The sequence below is a fragment of the Chroicocephalus ridibundus genome, chromosome 4 (genome assembly GCF_963924245.1).
Source record: "Chroicocephalus ridibundus chromosome 4, bChrRid1.1, whole genome shotgun sequence".
NCBI lineage: Eukaryota > Metazoa > Chordata > Aves > Charadriiformes > Laridae > Chroicocephalus > Chroicocephalus ridibundus.
Window position 1 is genome coordinate 23213833 of NC_086287.1, and position 21322 is coordinate 23235154.

Below are 21322 nucleotides of genomic sequence, written 5' to 3' on the forward strand. Positions count from 1 at the left end.
TCAGAGGGTCTACTCTTAATAAGTCAAGTGTCGCATTTAGCTGTTTTTTTGAGTTGCTTTTTTCTTCATTCCTGGTTTTTATAAAATTGGTTTATAAAGTCCTGCCACATGGCTCAGGGTAAGTATGAATGTCCTAAGATTAACTACAAGGTTATTTCAACATTAGTGCTCTTTCTTAAAAGTACAAAAAATTACAATTTAAATATTTGTTTGTAAAAAAAAAATACATTATGGTATAGAAATACACAAAGTATCAAAGTAACTTTTCATGCCATACTACAGCTATACTATAAAAGCACTTTACTATTAAATTTTAGTTTTGTGACCCCATGTTAGACTGATAAGACGTCTTAAAACAATGTGCTTTTTTTTTTGTTCTTCTTACAAAGAGATGGTTGTATCTACTAGTCTTATTGCTACCCGGGATCAGTTGCAGAGGGAGGAAGAACTCTGTGGAAGTGGTGTTTGAGCCACGCCATTTATCTTTGGCACCAACGTCCCAGCTTTGCTTCAGCTGATTTAGTGAGCAGTAACGTTACAGAAAAAGGCTCTTTTACAGGTAACGCCACTAGGTAAAATAAACTCCAGGCGTTGTAGTTAACAGCTGTATTAATCTCTTCCTGCATCACTGCTCCTAATATAAACCAAACATCATACGGAGATAGCCTAGACTAATTATTGCTAATGATCTGTGCTGTTTGCCTGACTATACTTCTAATATACTGGTGTTTCAGTGAGATACCACTAGTAATAGATTAGTTTAATTACTACATTCCATTTTAACCTTCAAGAGATACATTTTGTTTTCAAGATTTCAAGTAAGCTGTATTACTTAATTATTGGAACAAGAAAAATAATTATTGAAGGACAGAAATAGGAATTGAGTTTATTTCATAACCAACTAATGGATTTACTTTAGAAAGAAATATCGTGTTTAAAAAAAAAAGTATTCTTGTGAATAACAACAGGAGCTCATTGCGTCAAGTTCAGCACCACGTTATGTGTAGGAAAACTGCCTATTTTCATCTAGGAAAATTCTATAACCTTAATTAGTTACTTAGTAGAACATGGTTCAACATTTTGCAGTGCCCTATAAGTAAAAATGAATCTTGCAAACATGAAATGTCAGGCCTCAAGCATGTAATAAACATATTGTATGTTCATTTTTCTAGCACCTTCAATTCTTGCCAGTACCATCAAGAAATATGTAATGACACTATCTCTTGCTTTTCACAAATAAGAAATGGAATGATGAAAAAACAGGGAGGCTTCAGACACTTCTGAAACATAGAATTGATGAGTAAAGTGAATTTAGAGAACAGCTTTAGGAGTCGTATGTAGAATCAGAGGTATTCTGACTTTTCAGTTCATGAAGTCACTATTCTGCATGGCTAGTGAGTAAATCAAGATCCTTTTCCACATAACTTCTTCATTGTTTCAGCATCCTGGGGATGGCCCTTTAATTCCTGGATTATCCTGCCTGCGTTTTTCATCAGAAATGGACAACTCTCCACTAGGCCAAGGAGTATATACATACATACCGCTTTTCTGCCTGGAGGGTGACTGATTCTGCTTCCCATTCGGCTTACTTCCAACTTTCTGTCTTACCATTAGTCACTGCAAAGACCTGATGCTGGACAGAGTTCCCAGAATCGGAACAAGGTGAATACTTGCGTCAGCCTTCACCCTGTTGGCTGATACATTCAACTGCAATCACGCATTTGGAGCAGGATGGAAAAAGAATCAAAACTGTTCCAGAAGGGAAGATGTCAATAAGAACAAAGTAGGTTTATCCTTGTTCCTTTATGGGCGGGCAGTATTCAACCCAACGGGCAGAAACTTCTCTCTGTACTTATAGAACAAGGGCTGCAACATTCAGCTGTAGGGTATTAGTCTTTTCCTCCCATCATCTTCAACAAGAAGATAGAGAATACAGTAAAAGATGCGGGTGTTTTACCCATGCATGTCATGAGTGTTGATCAGGGGTTAAAGGGGAGAAGCAGAAGCACTGTATAGTGCCCTAAGGCAATCACTCTGTGTTTTACTGATGTGTATCAGAGTTCATCATGTGTTCATGGATGCCTTCGTCTCTTTGTCCTATTTATTAGAGTTGATAGTTGGAACAAAGCAGGTAATGGAGAGCTGATGAGGCAAAAAATGAGATAGGGCAAAATGGAGAAAGTGCAGAAAAACACAAAGTTAGGACGAAAACTGGGATTATAGGAAGCAGAAGTAAAAATTTAATTCAGGAATGTTTGATGAGCTTCAAAAAGAGAAAACGTAAGCTGTAGAGGAGCATATTGACTTGTGTCATTATGCTATGCTACTTATGTAGCATATCCTACTTGTGTCTTCTAAGATGATGTGTTGTCTTTAATGTAAATGCAAAGAGAAAAAAAATACAGTAAGGAGTAACTATGGAAAATAAGAAAACTGTAATAAATGCAACTTCTAGGCAGCGAATTAGGCAGGAAATGGGTGTGATCAAGATTTAGAATAGGAAATGTGACAGATAAGAGAATTGAGACCTTGTTTCCAGTATGAATTGTTTAGAAATAGGAAGGGTTGTCTCTGTTACCCTGAATTTTCATGGCTTGGATTTGTCATGCAATGTATTGGTCAGTTTTCTCTGTCGAGTAACCATAGTTCTGGCCTGTAGCAAATACCATTAAAGAAGGGCATCTGCTTAGTTTATTTCAGTTTATCTCACTCAATATAAAATTCCCCTGAGTGAGTTCTTTCCTTGGCTTATGGGCTGCTTATCATAACTATGGCTGATGTATGGGGGAGGGAAAAAGAGATATTCCCCTGATTAGAGGAAAGCCCGTTGTGCAAGAGAAATAACTCTGAAGAATTTTTCATCATAGTGCAAAATTACCTACATATTTCAGCTGAGATTAGTGTCCTCCTGAGTAACAAGCTATTTGCATAGCAGATCTGCAGGTTAGACCTGCTCAGACAGTAGCGTGTTTGTGCGCTTTACATTACCATAACACTTTCTAAGTTTTAGTCATGAGTCAGCGTTTGCATGCTCACTTTACCTTTTTCCTCATCCCAGACCTGTTGCAGGTTCGTATATACTTTTGTCTGGCTCATGTATGTGGAGAGCCGTAAAATTACAAATTGCTGATTTCACGCATGCACACACACACTGAGGTTTCCATATATTTGTGGGACTGGAGTGCAGCCCCTTATATGATGTTTGCATTAGTTAAACACAATATTACTTAATTGATATGGATTTAATGCTTGCTAAAATGGTTGTTATTAAGGGCATAGTTTCTTTTGACATCTTTGGGAGTTTTAAGTCCAAGTAAGAGCTGAAAGATCAGTCTTTAATCTGCATTTTCTTGCTATGCATATTACCAACAGCTGAAGCTTTTCAATGACTTTGTTTTTAGCTGCAGACATAAGTGTATCTGCATAGGTCATTTGGTACAAAACACATGGATTAAACTTTTTTAAATATTTCCAAGCTGCGTGAAAATAAGACCAGCAGATTTTTTGGTAAGAGATTTGCCTTAATTGGAAAGGCTTAAAATAAACGATCATATGATTAAAAAAAGCAAGGATTGCCTGCTATTTGTTGTAACCCCTATTTCTGTAATGCCCCTGTAGCCAGAGAAGCAGCTGTTCATTGCTGACATTCTCCCTGCCAGGCATTCCAACTCTCTGAGGTAATGGGCTACAAGCATACGGGCCTTCGCTTTAATTCTTTCAGCGTATCCTTCCGCATGGATAGACCGAGGGGAACGCCTCCAGGAAAAGAAATTAAATGCACACACACAGAGGCACACGGAGACGGGCGATTTGAAAATATTCTCGAGAACGCAGTTTGTGCTCATGCAGCGCAGCGTCACATGAAAGAGGCAGCCTGAAGAGCTGGCTGGCACAGGTTTATTTTGTTGTAATATTTTCTTCCACCCCCAGCTCTTTACCCAGTGGAATGATATCCAGAGCAAGTTTTTTGAGACAGGAAGTGAGGAATGTTTTCACTATGAGTGATCTGAGAAGAAGGTGGGTTAGCCGAGATAGCAGCTGTTTCGGACAAGAGGAACACAGTAAGTCAGTTCCCGAGGAATACCGATGAGATGGCTCCGGGAGAAACAGTCTTGGAGCGCTGTGGGGTTTTTTCGGCTACACGTATGTGAAAGGAGACTCGGTGTCTTTGGATCACTGCAAAAGGTAAGGGGGGAAAAAACAGACACAGTAAAAAAAAAAATAATTAGTGGGTGATCTCTGCTGTGCACCGTAAGACTAAGGAGTTACAGGCACTTACTTTTTGAAAAGTAAAGGCTGTGGAACTGTGCTTCTGGAGGTAGGGGAGGTTTGAGATAGGCGCTTATTGCTGCTCTTTCAGTCCAAGAGTCATGTCAAAGATTAACTGGTAAAACAAGGGGAGGGTGGAGTATTCTGGGTTTTTTTGGCTCCTCAAATGTTTCTGAAATAAATATATGTATTTCAAGCATTTGAAATAATAGGAACCTTTTTTTGGCATCATATATTGTAGTTTTATTTCGCACGCTGTCATTCATGCAGGCTGTTTAAAAAAAATCTTTGTAAAGTAAAATGCTAATTATCGAGGGGGTAGTGAGAGGTGTAGGTAAAGGAGAAAGATACCACAGTGCTTAATAATCATGTGTCAGTCGCAGCCATGTTGCTGAAATTCTAATATGACATTTTTGAAACTAGATGTTTGTGTTGAAATATAAATGTACAAAGTTGGGCTACTTACAGAAAATTCCAGGCTTGCTAAATAAAGGCTTTTTATTGTAGGAGTTGTCAGTTGGATTTGTAACTCCTCGCAGAATGTAGTTTCTTTTTGCTAAAGTAGCTTTATAACAATGCAGATGTGTCTGAATTTAAAGTAATACAGAAGGTAAATATGAGAGCACTTAGCATTGCAGAATGCACTGCCGCTGAATAAAACCAGCATGGCTGTGTTTGCAAGAAGTACGCATGGCTAGCAGTAGAAGTTACTGAATGATACCTCAGTATTATTCATCAAACTTGCCTTTATTCTACAGTGTTAATTTATTATATGACAAGAATTATTTTTTTGGAGTTGGTCTTTTGTGACATGGAAGTTGGTTACTCAAGTTTTCCTTGTTACAAATGTGTTTCAGAAGTAATGAAGATTATGTCAGACATGTACTGCGTTACAATGAAACTGTTTAGGGTAAATGTTCAGTAGAGCAATAAATGGAAACAACAGACCATAACCTGAAGAGCGCTCCTGGCACGTTCTGAAAATTCTGCTCTAAACTTTCTTCCTATGCTTGCATTGCTACCTGTCCGCATAGCAAAATAACTGAAAGTCTGAGATTGCCTCATGTCAGCATTAGATGGTTTGGGAATTTCACCTCTCAGGTCAGCCTCTTGTTAGTGATTATTATTTTTTTAATTTATTTTTTTTCCATGCCCTTAGAATACTTTTCTAACGGCCTGATGGGGGCATGGAAGTTTGAATGTCTTTCATATTGGTACAGCATAATAACTGAGATTAAAACAGCACTGCACTTCTGATTGCAGCTTTCAAAAGGATGAGTAAGTTGTTTTTTCTCATTGCTGTAGCACTGAAGAAAGTGCGTAAGAATGTATTGGAAAACAGGCCCTGGGGACGTGAGCTGAGGTCAGTCAGCCAAAAGTTTATCTGCCAGGAATAAACCCAGTGCGAGATTCTGCTGGCAGTGGGCAGGAAACTAAAAGCTTCTGTCTGCGGAGCATTCCCTGCATGCTGCTCCGGGGAGGCAGGATTTGGAGGATCAAAGTGCAGAGCGAGTAATAAAGTGAGGAGTCCCCACGTATCCCTAAATTTTTCAGGGAAACCTGTTGCTATCAGTTGTTATTTATTCTGCTGCTGCACCCAAAAATAAATTAGTGTTTGGGCCAAGTTATTTTGATTCAATTAAGATTTTAGGTGGTTATCTGTTGAGGATGGGGATTACGTAGGACAGTAGAAGTGCTTCCAGATTATTAGAAACGTGGTCATGAAGTACGCTTATGGGCATTCTCTGGAGTAGCGTTGCAAAGATGTCATCGAGGAAAAATGCCGTGCTGCCTCATCTTTCTCCCCGTTTTAGGCCTTTAGTGTCTTTCAGCCTCCCTTTCTTATTTGCCTGCTGCTTACAAGGGAGTAGGGAGTCCGATACGAGATTTTCAACCAAAAGCATTTATGGTTGTGGCGAATAACACTCAATTTCTAGGGCTGTATATAAATGTACAAGTAGTATATGGCTGTCTTATTTGTTTATAGCTATACTTTCGAGTTTAAAAACAGGTGCGCTACATCTGCAGATCCCCTCCACCCCCCAAATAAACGCACATCCTCGTGTTACTCCTGCCTGATAATTCCGTGACTCTTCAGAAACCAAATTATCCCTTGCAAACTCTGCTGCTAACGCCTACCGGCCTGAAAATACAAGGAGGCGGTTGTTTTCTTTTTCCCTTTTTTTTTTTTTCCTTTTTTTTTTCTTCCCCCCTTTCAGGAGCTGCCACTAGAGGTCCCAGGCCGACGGCAGCTAACAATGAGAGGAAGAAGGGTAGTTTTCCCCTCAGGGCGGCTCGGCCCCCTCAGGCCCGGCCCGGCCAACGGCCGGCGCGCGGGCAGCCCAACGGCCGCCGCCCGCGCGCCGGCCGTTGGCCGGGCCGGACCCCGACCCGGGAGCCGCTGCCTCGGCCCACACCGGCCCAGCCCGGATGGTCCCAGCCCGGGGCCGGGCCCTGGGCTGTTAACGTGGGGACCGGGGGTACGTATAGCTTTGAGGGAGGCGTTTCAACCCTTCCCCTTGAGGCGATGGTGGGTTTTCTCTCCAGCGTGTGAAGCGCTCTCTCCCCAGCCCCCTCGCTGTAGCGACTGCCCTCAGCACACGTAGTTCTGTAGGAAAAAAAAACAAACAACAAACCACCACCCTGTATTTATAAAATGTTTTTCATGTGCTGCTGCAAACCAGCGCTAGTGAGATCACGACGAATTTCACAGGTGAGGGTGCACGCGGTAAGAAAACACCTCAAAAACCTCAAAAGAAGAGGAAGGTGAAGCTTGTATGTTACGGAGTTGAAGGGAAAGGAGGTGCCAAGGTGTTTGCAAAAGGTGGGGAAATGGGTGGCTGCCTTTAGGCTGGGAATAAGTATGTTTTTCAAGAAAAATTAGAAAATAAGTGGTTCTCAGAGTTCACGTGCTTTCTTGGTGGGGCAAAGCGTAACCTGAAACGTTGTATGGCAGTTTGACGTAAGAAATAATGGTACAGCTAGCTTTAATTTGGGGACAATTAGAGGAATTGGATTTTAATTGTCTGGTAGGAAATGGCTAAGGTGTGAGCTTTAATGCCTCTCTTCCTGCCTTTCTTTTTTCTTAATCGTTTATGGGGCTTGGTTTTTTGTTTAATCTGACAGATAGCGGCTGAGGCTGCATGCCGCTCTGAAAAACAAGCCAGATGATTGCTGGTTTTGCTCTTAAAGAAAATGGCTTTGTTCAGTATTAGAAATACCTTAGGTAGCTTGGACTTTGTAGAGGTATTTCATCTAAGTACTGCTTCAATTTAGAAATACTTATTTTAAGACATTGAAGCCACATTTGAGGAATGCTCATTATTCACTTGCGAATTGTAAAAAAAAAAATAAATCATATTGCCAAAGACTGGTGTCTGTGGAAAAACCAGAAACTCTGGTGCTTATTTCATTATTTGAATGTGTAACAGCTCTGCATTTTGGAAAAGTAGACTGATTATTTAGATTTAGAAGAAATATACATGTTATTTTTCCCATGTTACCATTCCCCTTTCAGGCAAAGTATTTCTGATTCTTGTATTTATTCTCTTTCTCTTTTGTTCCTTGCTAGGATTCCAGTGGATGCCCCTTCTACTTGTCTCTTGGTGGAAAGCTTGCTTGTCTTTAATGGATACTGCTGCTGCTGGTTGATCTCTGGAGACTTTACAGCTCCTTACCTTTTGAGAGGAAATTGTCCCCTCTCAAGGTCCCAGTGGTAGTAGCTTTTTATCTGTAACCATCTGTGAGGGAAAAAGAAGATGCCTCTACCTTTTGGGTTAAAATTGAAACGAACTCGACGCTATACAGTATCCAGCAAGAGTTGCTTGGTGGCTCGTATCCAGCTGCTCAACAATGAATTTGTGGAGTTCACGCTGTCGGTGGAAAGCACGGGCCAGGAAAGTCTGGAAGCAGTGGCTCAGAGGCTTGAATTGCGGGAGGTAAGAAAACTGTCCAGCAAAGGCAGTCTTCCTCTCTGGTGCTAGATGACTTATGTGGTGACTCCATACCGTTTGGGGCAATCAGTTTAGTTACTGGAGCAGCTATCCCGTTTCCCCTTGTTTCTTCCTATTCTGGTCTTTCTTTATGGGATATCATATTGGCCCAAAACAGTTGCAAAACTTATGTTGTAGAGCTAGGGAATGCCCAAGGGGAGGACGTGTGAGAGGTGGCACTGAATAGAAGCTTAGAGCAATAAACAAAGTGACTGTTTTAAACCTGGCAATGTTGAAAATGCTGTTTTAAAAAAACCCCAAAGGATAAAACAAAAAAAAAATTCTGCTTAAGCAATGTGGTTAAAAATTACTGTGAGACTTGAGACAACTTTTAGCTAAGGATATGAAAGAGAGTGTCATTTGCTTGCATGTATTTCTTTATGATGAATTAGTGCTGTGAAAAGAACTTAAGGGACAAAATGTGATAAGTGTACCAGTGACCCACTATTTGTATTGCTTGTTCAAATACCACAAACATGTTTGCAGACACTGTCTTACTGTCTTGGAGCAAGCATATAGTGATTTACATCGAGTGCTGGACTCATGAGGAAACACAGTTTGCTAGTTGAATCTGTATATATCTGTGTAACCTGCCTTTTTCCTCAAAAATTCCTTATTTCATATTTTGAAGGATCCTTTTGCAACTGAGATTTGCTCTTCCTCCCACACATGTAGTGATTATTCATACATCTCCTGTATTGAGCGAATTACTTCTGGAATGCTGAGCTGCAAAGTGTTGTTTATAGAAATCTACATAGATTACCAACATATGAACGAATGTAATTGCTTTATAATTTTAGTAGTTGAATGCTGTCAATCCTGTGTAAACTGACATTTCCTATGAGAGTCTCAAAAGGTTTAATTCATTTTATAGTCATTAAACTGACAGAATGTGCAGTTTTGTGGGGCAGGAGAGGGGAAACTTGTAATAAAAATTTACTGTTCTAGCATTGTTGTGAAAAAGACGCTTTTGCTCTGTTATGTGGTCTGCCATATAACGGTGTTTTGAATGTGGGATTCAAATACAGGATGAAAACCTGAGACATGGGTAACCAAAATAAGAGTAATTTTTGTCTAATAACTATGATTTTTTAAAAATGTTATATTTTCATTGCCAAGCAATGGCAAGAACTTATAACTTTGCTCAAATATTGAGCAAATAAATTTAGGACTCAATCCTGCAACCATTTATTACTGTACCCAGTATGGATTACTGTAGGATTTCTCAGTAGGAAATGCTATATACAGTAGTTTTCAGAATTTTTTTTTTTTCTGTTTGGAGAATAATAAATAAATGAAATAGAGGTGGATCCATTAATCTCTAAGCATTTGTTTACTGTGGTTGTTTTCAATACCAGTATGGACTCTTGTAGATTCTCCAAATATTTTTTTTTCAGTGTACAGTTGGTTTAGAAACATGCAGTTCTGTGCAACAGTATGACTTCTTTTTTTTTATCTTGCTCCTTTTAGCACAGGGAGAATCTAACTACACTGGTAGGCTTAGTGTTTACTTAGAATACATCAGATATCATATATTTAGAATTTAGTTATTGTTATGTGAATGGAGTTTGTCAGTTTTATCTGTCCACTTTTAGATGTCACTGCTAAGTCAACAGAAGGTAAAGAATTTTAACTATATTTGGCTTGCAAAATGCAAAGGCTTTGTCTTCCTGAATGATGACCGCTAGCTTTTATTGAACTAGTCGCAGAGTGTTGGAGATGCAGTTTTTTTCAGCTATTCTTCATTATCTTTGTTTGGTGCTACTCCTAAAAATCTGGGTTGGTTTTTTTTTTTTTTTTTAGAAAAAAAAAAAAGAGAAAGATGGCAATTGCCTCAATTAAGAGTCATATATCAGACTAAGGGAGTTGACAGTACACTATTGAACTCTGAGCAGATTCCTTCAGTCATGCATTCTTGCATGGATTATTTTGGCAGGAAAATGTGTTACAATAAAAGGGAATGGAAAGTAGGGATATAAATTACTTTCCAGAGCTTGCATTCAAAAAATGTTGTTCTGCCCTTAAATAGTCAGATTTGCCAAGCAGATGCTGGATCATTCCTGATCGCTTGCTTGGTAGAAACTTTTCAGAAAGAAAAATTTGCTGAACACTTTGCTTAAATCTGCAAAAACATTAGTTCTTGATACAGTAAAATACTAAGTACTTTCTATAAGATTTTGCATATTGTTAATGCACTAAGCATCCTTAAAGAGTGAGGGTGAATTCAAAGTGTTAAGCATGAAAATATGACTGTTTATTTGAATACTGAGATTTAATGCAGTTATGAAAACCGAGGCATCAGTTCCAGATTACTGTATATGGGCTATGCAGTTATGACAAGCGGTCCCCATGCACCTTCAAAAGAGTTTATTGCAGAAGGCATGAGGGGGATTTCTACCTTTTTACACATTGAATGGTAAAATTTGTAAGTGTGTCTTTCTCTCCAGAACAGCCTGCAATTACTGAATTTGGAAGGTGAATTGAACGGCTTATTTTTAATGCTGTGCCATCTTTTAAGATACTTTTTTTAACAGATCTTTATGTAAATGAGTAGTCTTCAAATTATGCTTTGTGGGGCTAAACACTGGTTTTCTTTTGGTTTTCCAATTAGTACTTCTGAATTTCCAAGTTTTGTACTAGTATGGACACATAGCTAGGGCTTAGGAAGTCTTAAGTGTGTTGACAATTTTTTTACTGAATGGTAGACTTTAGAGAAAAGTGAAATGAATGCATTAAACTAAGAAGAATATCTTCTGGTATTCCCAGAATGTGACTCATCAGCAAACGGGTATGTAATCCAGCTCTCTTAAACTGAGGAACTGGGGGAAGAAGCCAAAGGGAACAGGGAGCAGAAGTTACTTACCCTTTGTAGCGCAGCCTGTCTTTTATCCTGTGAGAGAACCATAACCAAACCTGATGCATGCAAAAAGCTGTATTCGTTGCAGAAAACTGTTCTGGAATTTCAAGTTTTGAAAAACTGCTGAGAGCTCTGATTGTTAACTACCTTAAAAAGTATCTGCAACACTGCTCATCTTGCATCTAGGGCATGACTATACAAATTAAATACTTGAAAATATAGAAATATTTTAAAAAATATTTATAGAGCTAGATATCTATAGGATGTTTAGCAGGAGATGTTACATCTGATTTACCTCTCTTGCTGGATCATCTTCTATTTCTGCTTTCTAATAACACTTCCAAACCAGAAAGAAGGGGCAAATTCTGCTACTGCATACAAGCAGAGTCTGACTTAACTGCAGATATGTGGGAGAGATCTGGGCCCAAGGACAAGAACTAATGGTAGGGAAGTTCTGTGGAGAGTATGTTGTGCATATGGAAGTTCCTGTGTTTGTTTTGGATGTGAATGGGAAAGAAGGAATCAAGGTTATGCGGGTCCTGAATAACTTCGAAGTTGTGAAACATTGCTTCAGAAATGCTTGAACTATGCTGTAAAACTTTGCTCTGGATTCTGAAGTATCATCTCTTGGTTAAAGAAAACACAAAAATACCTTTAATTCAGTGTGGTGGTTTCTTAAATGTGTGTTTTGCGTTCATAAAGAGTGTTTTTAAAATAAGGCCAAGTGCAACCATAAATATTCTTACATATGTATGTATCAATAACCATAATGGCTGGCAAATAAAAGTTGGGCCAAGTCATGACAGGGAGGTCACAACCATAGTTATGTTTATGCCTTTTAACAAAGTCTGACAAAAAATTAGCTAATGCTTGGAGAAATAAGAGAAGCAGTGCTCATAGTTGAACCGCTGTGGTTGTGCCTCTGAACGAAATTTTTGTTAAAATTAGGAAAGGAGAAATTGTCATGGAGGAATGTGTATAAAAAATGCAGACCTTCCACGTGTAATTAATTAATTTAAAAGATGCTACTTTATTGAAAAACAAACTTGACTCCATCTTAAACACGCATTAATTATAAGTATGCTGGAATTGTAATTTAGGAGCCAAGATAAATTGAAGGGAAGAGCACTCAGCCAAAAATCAGTAATTGCATCAGTGCAACTATTGTAGCTCTTACTTTTTTTGAAGGAAAAAAGCTATACGTTCAGGTATAGTATTTGCACTCAGCCTCACTGCACTGAGCAGCACAAAATCAATGTTTTTCCATGAAAGCAATAGTGGCAAGTGGGAAGCCTATCTCCTGATTTCTTTAGGTTTTTTATAAAGTTAAGTCAGAATTTGAATTTAACACTTTAATTGTATTTTTTCACTGTCGCAATGTCTGTGAATTGCTGTACAGTTTTATACTAATTTTCACGGGTTTTCTTTACTTGTGAAGCAAAGACATTAGTTTATTGTTTAGTATTTTTAGACTACTTTGAAATTTTGCTTTTCCCCACTGTAAAGTAATGAGAATTTAAGCCTCTGATGAATGGGAACACAGTACTTCTTTTAATATCAGTGCTGTGTAAGGCGTGAGTCAAAAGCAGGTATGTAAGTCCATCCTTCTCAGAGCCTTGGTCAGCGGTGGGGAAAAAATAACACAATTTAAAAATAAAACAACCTATGTTTCTACATTTCTTGGTCATGTTGATTGATAAGTGGCCTGTTTCTGCAAGAGGTTAAAATCTGTCTTAATTGGGATATAATGTAGTCTATGCACTATGAAGGTATTGCGCTCTAGCTTGTAAATTAGCCTGTTTACCTTTCTCTAATGTACTGATGAGTAGAATCTGCCTTGCCTGTCAGAAGACCATTTATTCAAGATACTTGAAGGGTGTGTAACACAGTGTATTGTGATTTGTGCAATGTTTTAGTTGAATAAATTAGAATATGTCAGATTACCTTGCAACGTATTGATTTTGTTTGTTTATTTCTTATCCCTGCAGTTTTGCTTTAAGCTATAGTTGGCAATTGCTTTGTTTAAATAGTATTTGTGAAACCGATGTTGGAGTAATTAGGAGAATGTAATTGTGGGTGGTGTATTGCAAAAAACGTTTACATTATGAAAGAACTAAGACTTAAGACTGACTTCTCTCTGTCTTCATATAGCTACCCTGCTAAACACTCCCTCCTGCAGCTACAGTTGAAGATCTTGTCTGTACTAGAAAAACAAAAATAGTATAAGCAAAAGTACCCTAAAGTGAGTAGCTTCAAGGGAGGGATTTTTATGAGTACAGCCAGCGGTCCTCCCTTTACTGCAAGAAGAATTGGTCATGGTAGTATGCAGAGGGGTGCAACTTTCCACTTGGCTGGTACGTGGCAAGACTTGCAGATTTCTTTCTCCACCACTTCCAGGAAGGCTTGGATCTTGTACACTGGCCAGTCCAGGCTGCTCCAAATCCTTTCTGCCCTAGAGACTGGGAAGATTTGTGCAGGAGGTTGTCTGCTGTGATAAGAGTGGAGTTTCTGGAGAATTTTCAGGGCCTGTTGTGTCCTTTTGTAGTTCTTAACATTGGACGTAGGGTAAAGCTTTCACTTGCTATCTGGCAGTTATGTGTAGTACAAGATTATTTACCCAGTTCTCCTGCACGCAGTTTAAATAAACTGTGATATCCTGATGGCAGGAGCTGTTTTGTATCCAAGCATATAATAAAGCTAGACGCAGTGGAGCCTTTGGGCTAACTGGGATTTTGTAAGTCCAACTGCAGTTCTTATCCTTCAGTAATGAGAAGGCGTTTTCAGCACTCTGTTCAGGAAAGGTTTATGGCTTGTTTTGTACCTACCTATTTGTAGGTACCAGTGTAAAACAGGAAAAGCCTGAAAATATATTTTGACTGCATTCTTCTGTAAACCCTGTTATTGCTTTCTTTTTTAAATTTCTTAGCTCTCATCTTAGGGTGTTGATTCCTCAGGTCACTGTACCCTTGAGGCAGGTAGCAGATTGCATTAATCAGAAGGCACTGTTTTAATAAACAATTAGAAAACAATTCTCATTCCAGTCTATTTGTAACCTGTAAGATATTCTGTAAGATTTATAATATAAGCTATGAAAATTAGCTGGGAAATATATAATTAAATACATAAGTTTGAAGTAAACTTTGAATACTGCTATGCCTGAGGGGATTGTGTGGTAAAGTCTATTTTCCTCCCTGCTTCCATCAACAAAAAGTGGCTGGGTTTTTTTTTTTTCCTTTAATCTGAGGGTTTATAGGGAATGATTTTATTATTTTTTTCCTTCCTCCCCCCCTGCCCCCCCCCCTCCAGATGGTAGTAATAGTGTTGTCTCAAAGTCCCAAGGAACATAACTTTATATTATATTGACAGAAAGTGGGAAACGTAGTTGAGTTTGGGGATCATAATAGGTGCTGTTTACCTCAGGTGAGACGATTACATGCATTTAATACCTGATATATACCTTTGTCATTTGTATTTCTTTTCTAGATAGCGTAAGCTGTGACCAAAATAGACCCTGAGATTCTATATTAAAACTTTTTTTTTTATACTGCTAATCAGAACAACTGATAGATACAAATTGTATTTAGATTAGAGCCACAGTGGAGTTATATTAGGGATGAGGCTGATCCATATTATGGAAAATAAAATGAAATGAAGCAGTTAGTTGTAGCTAACTAGTACCAGGCAGTTGGTATATGGAAGAAGGACTATCTCACTGCTTCCATTTCAAATTACAAAACAGATGAGGAACAGCAAAGTATGTTCAATAGATATGGAAACTGATGAGAATTTTAAGATTTAAAGCTCAGTTTTTAATGATTTTATAAAAGATATAAAGGGTAACACTTTTTTTTTAAAATAGGTTGGTTACTTTATATCCAAGAATTTCTCAGTAAGCTGTTTCTCTTTGTCAGCACCAATTCTATAATGACATAGAATCATGTAATAGTTTGAGTTGGAAGGCCATCTTAGGGTTGCATGATCCTACCTTTTGCTCAGGAAGGCCAGCTTGGATCAGGTGGCTCAGGGATTGCCTGAGTGAGTTTGAGTGTCTCAAGGATGAAGATTTGACACCTTTTTGGGCTAACTGTTCCAATGTTTGGCTAGTCTTGTTGTGAAATTTTTTTCCTGATCTAGTTGGAATTTCCCACGTTGCAGCTTGTGCCCACTGCTTCTCATACTTGTACTGAGCACTTCCAAGAAGAGTCTGGCTCTGTCTTCTTTATACCTCGCTCTTGGGCAATTGAAGTCCACGGTGAGATTTTATTTGAGTCTTTTCTGAAGACTGGTCAGCCCCAGTTCTCTGACTTTCATCATACATCAAGATATAATCTAGTCACCTACAGTAATGTAGTTTTGTGGCACTCATACCTAACAAAGCACCTCTGCTTAGCTTAGGAAGTCTGGTTGACTTCATGTAATGCTGTGTTGGACTTTTGGTACTTTTGCGTTCCTGATAACTTTATCTTTTATTCAAAAATGCTTACTATTCTTGTCTGCAGTGACAGAAGGGAGCTAGGTAGAACGTAACTGCAGAAATTATTTTCTTTTTATTTCTATTTGATTTTCTTCAAAGGGGTTGAGTCATGAATAAGTCACTAAAATAAATGAACCTCAAAGTAGTGTTAATCTTAACAGCTTAACATATTTTAAGAATTATGTCATGACATTCTTTTTAGAATTGGGTGTTGTCCTGAGCTGCTAATAATAAAATGTTTTAGCAATGAATAAAAATGGATTCTATTTTGATCAGTGCGAATATTCCAGGGTGCATAAGCTCCTCCGAAAACTCACAGGATCAAATTCTGCCCTTGAAGTCAAGTGAAAGGTTTGCATACAAGTCAGAAGACAGGCTTTGGTCCATAGTGTTTTGTTTGGCTTTCATTTTATGGTGACGTTGCAGTGAACACAATATTTCTTCCTTAATGGAGTTTGTGTCATAGTACTGTTATAATTTCTGACATCTTATGGAATCTTAAGATACTGTTGTCTTCTCAATGTTCTTGTGGGGTGCCAGAGGTTAACACACCCTGTATCTTATGGTTGATGGATTGAATCACAGAAATAAAAGCGAATATTTTCTAAGGTATCAGCAAACTTTGTGCACCTGGACTGAGAAATTTAGAAAACAGTGTTGTTTATAGTATTTGTGTTCAGAGCCATATTTCTTTTGTCCTCTTGAAGTTGAAGTATTTATGACTTCTTAAATTTGACTCTTGGTTTGCAGAATTCAGAAGTGAAGACCGCACAGTGTCTACCTGTGAAAAATTTAATTTGTAGGATTTTCTTTACAAGAGAACTCTGTTTCTGATGTGGGAATACAGTCTGTTCCTCTATGGTAATTTTTAAACTTCCCCAACCGTTAAACTATCTTGTATATATATCAGCATTCTGCCTTTCCTCCAGATATCTTCCACTATACTGGAAAAACTGCTTTTTTCTTCTATGAACAGTTCCAATTTAATTTAATTTTTGTATTATAGCCTCCCTTTTTATCAAATAGGACCAAAGTTGTCTTAGAGTTTGCAGAAGGCATCTTGATTAAGGTTAAATGGTCAGAATTCATCCTAAATTTTTTTTTTTGTCTTCTGAATACTGATTTTGCAATTACATGGTAACAGTAATTATAATTTAGAGTTGTTTTTTTTTTTTTTAAACATTGGGAAAAAAACCCCACCAAAACCCACCAACAATCACTTAAAACTGTGTTGATGCTAATTTAGAGAGGGGCAAGGAAGTACCTTTTGCCAGTATGCAATGTCAAAGGAACATTATGCTTTGGAATTGGCTAAAATTTTGCAGTTTTCTAGTTTCCCAGAGGAAATGCTTTTATGGAATAGATGGTTTTATTAATTTAATGCTACGCCCTGACTTTTGTGCGCCACATTACTTAATGATCTGTGCCGATATGGAACATTGACTTCACTGCTGTCCTTGAGGTTTGGTATGTAGCATACCTGCCCATGCTGTGACTATTACATGCATAGTCAGCCTGTCAGAGCTGTAAGGGATAGCTAGAATTCCATGGGGGTTGACTCTTCATCCTGTTTAGACTATAAACTAAGAAGATGTAGGTAAATGAATTTTCAGATGTGTATATAGGCGAGTTTTCTCAGGAAAGTACTAAAGTGGCCTTTCTCTACTATCAGCTGTTGCTCCTTAGTGCATTTCAAATCTGTGCTCCAAAGCATCAAAATGCTAGAGCTTATGAGAAAACAACAGTAAATACTTTGTTTGCTAGGTAGATAATTTTTCCAAGTCTAAGTAACAGAAATTATTGACGTAAAAAAAAAATCATTATGATGAATAAGTCTGTTGTTTTATAAAACTTTATCCTTAATAGCTTTATTTTGTATAAATTAAAAACATCTGAAGATATATAAAGAAAAGTGTTGGATTAAGGTGTTGGTATTTCTACCCTTTCTACATATAGTAATATGGACTTGAAGAATTTCCATGTAAATGCCTACAGACATAATTATTATTTTGTAGCATTCCCTTATCTCCCTCCCTCAACTGAAAAACTTGTAATTATGATTTCTAGTTTTGCTATGATAATGACAAGAATATTTTCCAGTACACATCTGTTTGGTGGTCCAGAACTGAATGAAATACGTACTGCAGGAGCAGATTTTAATCAGTTTGAACATAGTGGAGAAATTTAAATTTGATTGTGTTGCTCAAGATTTTGTGCAGTGGGATTTTGACATTCCAGGGATGGACATCCCTCAGCCTCTCGGGGCAATCTGTTCCAGGGTATACTGTATTTAGGGTTGCCTGCTCAGGCAAGGTAGCTTGCTGCTGTACCTGGTCATTTTCTTGCTCATGGGATGAGCCATGCATGTACTTTAATGAGCTTGTCTTTGACTGACCAGCTGTCCTATGCTCTTTTGTCCTTCAGCATCCCACGTGAGCCTGTCTGCCAGTTCTCCAGAGAAGCCATACTTTGCTCTTTTGCTGTCCGATGTCATTTTCTATTTGCCTTCCTCAGTTCCTTTAGTTTTCCTGTCACATACAAGTGCTTACTACTAACAGCTGTGAGTTGCCACAACAGGGTCAGGGACTGTTTGCAAATAAAGAGTAGGTTTGCTTATGTATGTGGATTGCTTATCTGGAAGTAATGACTACTTTTGATATTAAATGTCTCTCCAGTTCTCTAAGTTTTCAATAACTCATAGCCTTAGTGTTTCAAAACCTTTATTTCTAAGTAGCAAGATTTTCATACAATCTATTTTATCTAATATTGCAATACTAACTTTTTTCATCATGGAAATGCTTCTTTTTCAGATTACATATTTCAGTCTGTGGTATTACAATAAGCAGAATCAGCGCAGATGGGTAGATTTGGACAAGCCTCTGAAAAAGCAGCTGGACAAATATGCCTTGGAGCCAACTGTGTATTTTGGAGTAGTGTTCTATGTGCCTACTGTTTCTCAGCTTCAGCAGGAGATTACCAGGTAAACTTCATGCATGTGTCTATAATTTTGCTTTCAGCATTCTGAAATGTATGGTTTATTGAAAAATTGTTTGCTTTCCACTCCCCTACCTCTATAGAAATGGAAATTATTATGTTAGGCAGAAATTATGTTCAAACTGTGTATTTATTTCCCTTTCGAATACTTAAGATATGTGATAAACTAAGCAAACAACTACCTTTTTGGTGGTTTTAGGAATCTGTTCAAACCTGTTTTCAGTAATAGCCATACTTGCATGGTCAGACTTTTAATTGTTTTAGTCCCTTTATGTTTGTCTCCCCCTCCCCCCTTTTTTTTTTTTGTTTAGAAGAGCCATATGTTGCTTTTGGGGACGTCAATCCTGCACAAAGCACATGCAGATTTTATTGAGCCATGCTTTCCTTTATTTTGCTTTCAGTACTTTCTGTGCTTTCAGTACAATACATTGGCAAACTACAGGCTAAGCTTCAGCTTGTGATTTTTTTGTGTATCACTGGGCAATGAAGATGGATGGTAGTTTTGATACCATATATCCATTTCTACTGTGAATCTGGGGAACATCACATAAGTGGTGCTGACTGCAGGGGAAAAGTAAAATTGAGCATATATACTGGCCAGTTATTCCTATGGGCCTGTACATTGGCTTCTAGTGTCTTAATGTGTATGGTTATTCTGATTTAGTTATTGTTTTCAACAGGCAAATAAGTACAAAACCAGTAACTGGTTTACAAACATGTATTTGTTATTTCAGAAATATGTGCTTGCATTAATTAGCCCAATTAAGCTGCTACCTTCAAGTTGGCCCTGCTTTGAACGGGTAGTTGAACCAGATGATCACCCAGAGGTCCTTTCCATCTTAATTTATTCTGTGGTTACATGAAACTGTCCTTATATACTCTGGTGCTAAAATACCTTGCCAGAGACCTTTCCCACTAATTGTGGTGTGTAAGCTTTTCAGGCAGATAAACCTCTCGGTGCAGACACTGGTGCTGTAATGTATTGCTTAATGCCTGGCAGCTTTAGTTTTTGTTTTATGCATAATTTCTGTACGATTATTTTCTTTCCAAAAACTCTTAAAGTTTTGGGCTTTTCGTCAGCAATTTTACTGGTCTAAAAAGTCATTCTAGTGGTCTTTTTTCTTCTTTTTCTTTTCTTTTCTTTTCTTTTCTTTTTTTTTTTTTTTTTTAAATAAAATAAATCTTTGGTTCCAGTTCTGTGCTTGTTGGTGTACTAGGATGCATTACAGTAAGATAAATGTCATGATGTTGCGTTGAATAGCTAAATTTCCTGAAAAACCTTGAATATTCTTCTCTGGAATTGATTTAAAGAATATGATGTTTATGCTGGAGTTTTAACAGCAATTTTGCAGTGTACTGCCATGTAGAAAGTAGGAATTTATGTGCCAACTTTATACTCAAGTCCTAGAGGATGGTGCTTTCTTTGATGTATGATAGAGTCTGGTTTAGTTTTAGAAATCCATGAAGTTTTTTCATCCCTTTTCGACATAAATGAGATTGAGCACGTTTAAGCAAATTATATTGGTGGATTCCCCAACATTGGACACTTTCAAGATTCGGCTGGACAGGGTGCTGGGCCATCTTGGCTAGACAGTGCTTTTACTAAGAAAGGTTGGACCAGATGATCCTTGAGGTCCCTTCCAACCTGGTATTCTGTGGTTCTATGATGTGTTTAATGTATACCAGGAAATGGAAATGTCATAGACAACAGAGATGGTATTTGTACTATCATGAGGTAGTGTCAAGATTCTTCTCTGTATGTTTATTTTTAATAGTTATATGGAAAGAGCTTATGTACTACTGCTTTAGTGGGAAGATTTATTTCCCCAAATGCAGAGGCTTTTTCCACTTTCCATCCTTTTTTTTTTTTTTTTTTTTTTTTTTGTTAAGGCCTGGGCTTAGTCCCAGCTGTTTTTGTTTGTCTTGTGTAAGGTTGTTATCTACTACCATATACAATACTGCTTTTTTGTAGTAGGATCCAGAAAAGTCTAAGCAATATTTATAAAATGTCACTGTATTTAACAGGCTGTTAAATAGTGAGGGAAGAGAGCCATCTTTTAGCCTGATCAAAATTCATGTGGAATTTACCTGACCTTTCTAATCACTGAACGAATTGCAACACATGCTTCCACGTTCTCAGGATTAAAACCTTACTTCACAAGAGTTAACATACAATATGCGGAAGTTAAGAAGCTTTTAAAACTAGACTCATAGAAGATAAATGTCCTTCTTGGCAACGTTTGTGTAGCTATAATGGCATTTTTGAGTTTTGAGGTGTTTTGGACTCAAGATAGGGTGTTCCATGGATGGCTGCAAGGGGCAACAGAATTCAAGAAAATAGTCGTTCAGACTGTGGGCAAATGGTACAGCTAGCAGTGGTTGCATGTACAAAAGATGACTCGGCGAAAAGGTCAGATTAAAGGAAAAAATGGTTCCTTGAAAGTGAGAACAAAATGTACTTAGAAGTTGTAATGCAGAAATGAAAGTCACTATTGTGAGCGAAGGGCTGTGGAATGTTAGAGCTGTTGGAAGAGAATGCAGCTATACTGCAGAAGTGTAGTGATCACTGTAAAGAGGAGATCATAAGAATATTAAGGAAGGAAGAGGTAAAAATAAAAAAAAATACGAGGGTATGACAGTAGATAGAAATTATGGAGATTCTTTGTTTTAAGAGGTAGTGGTATTTGATTCTGCAGTGCTATATGAAAGCTAAGGGAGGAGTTAACAAAGACCATG

The 21322-nt window shown here is 37.9% G+C and overlaps 1 protein-coding gene across 2 annotated transcripts in view; it reads left to right on the top strand.

The window, feature by feature from the left end:
- Window positions 1-4048: 4048 nt before the first annotated feature.
- The window catches only part of PTPN21 (protein tyrosine phosphatase non-receptor type 21), a 47353-nt gene continuing 30079 nt past the window's right edge, over window positions 4049-21322 (top strand). For both annotated transcript variants that reach the window (XM_063334739.1, XM_063334740.1), the window contains exons 1-3: window positions 4049-4185; window positions 7841-8207; window positions 18403-18572. In XM_063334739.1, the coding sequence (XP_063190809.1) occupies window positions 8028-8207; window positions 18403-18572 (350 nt within the window). In that variant the 5' untranslated portion in view covers window positions 4049-4185; window positions 7841-8027. The remainder of the gene's footprint in view (window positions 4186-7840; window positions 8208-18402; window positions 18573-21322) is intronic.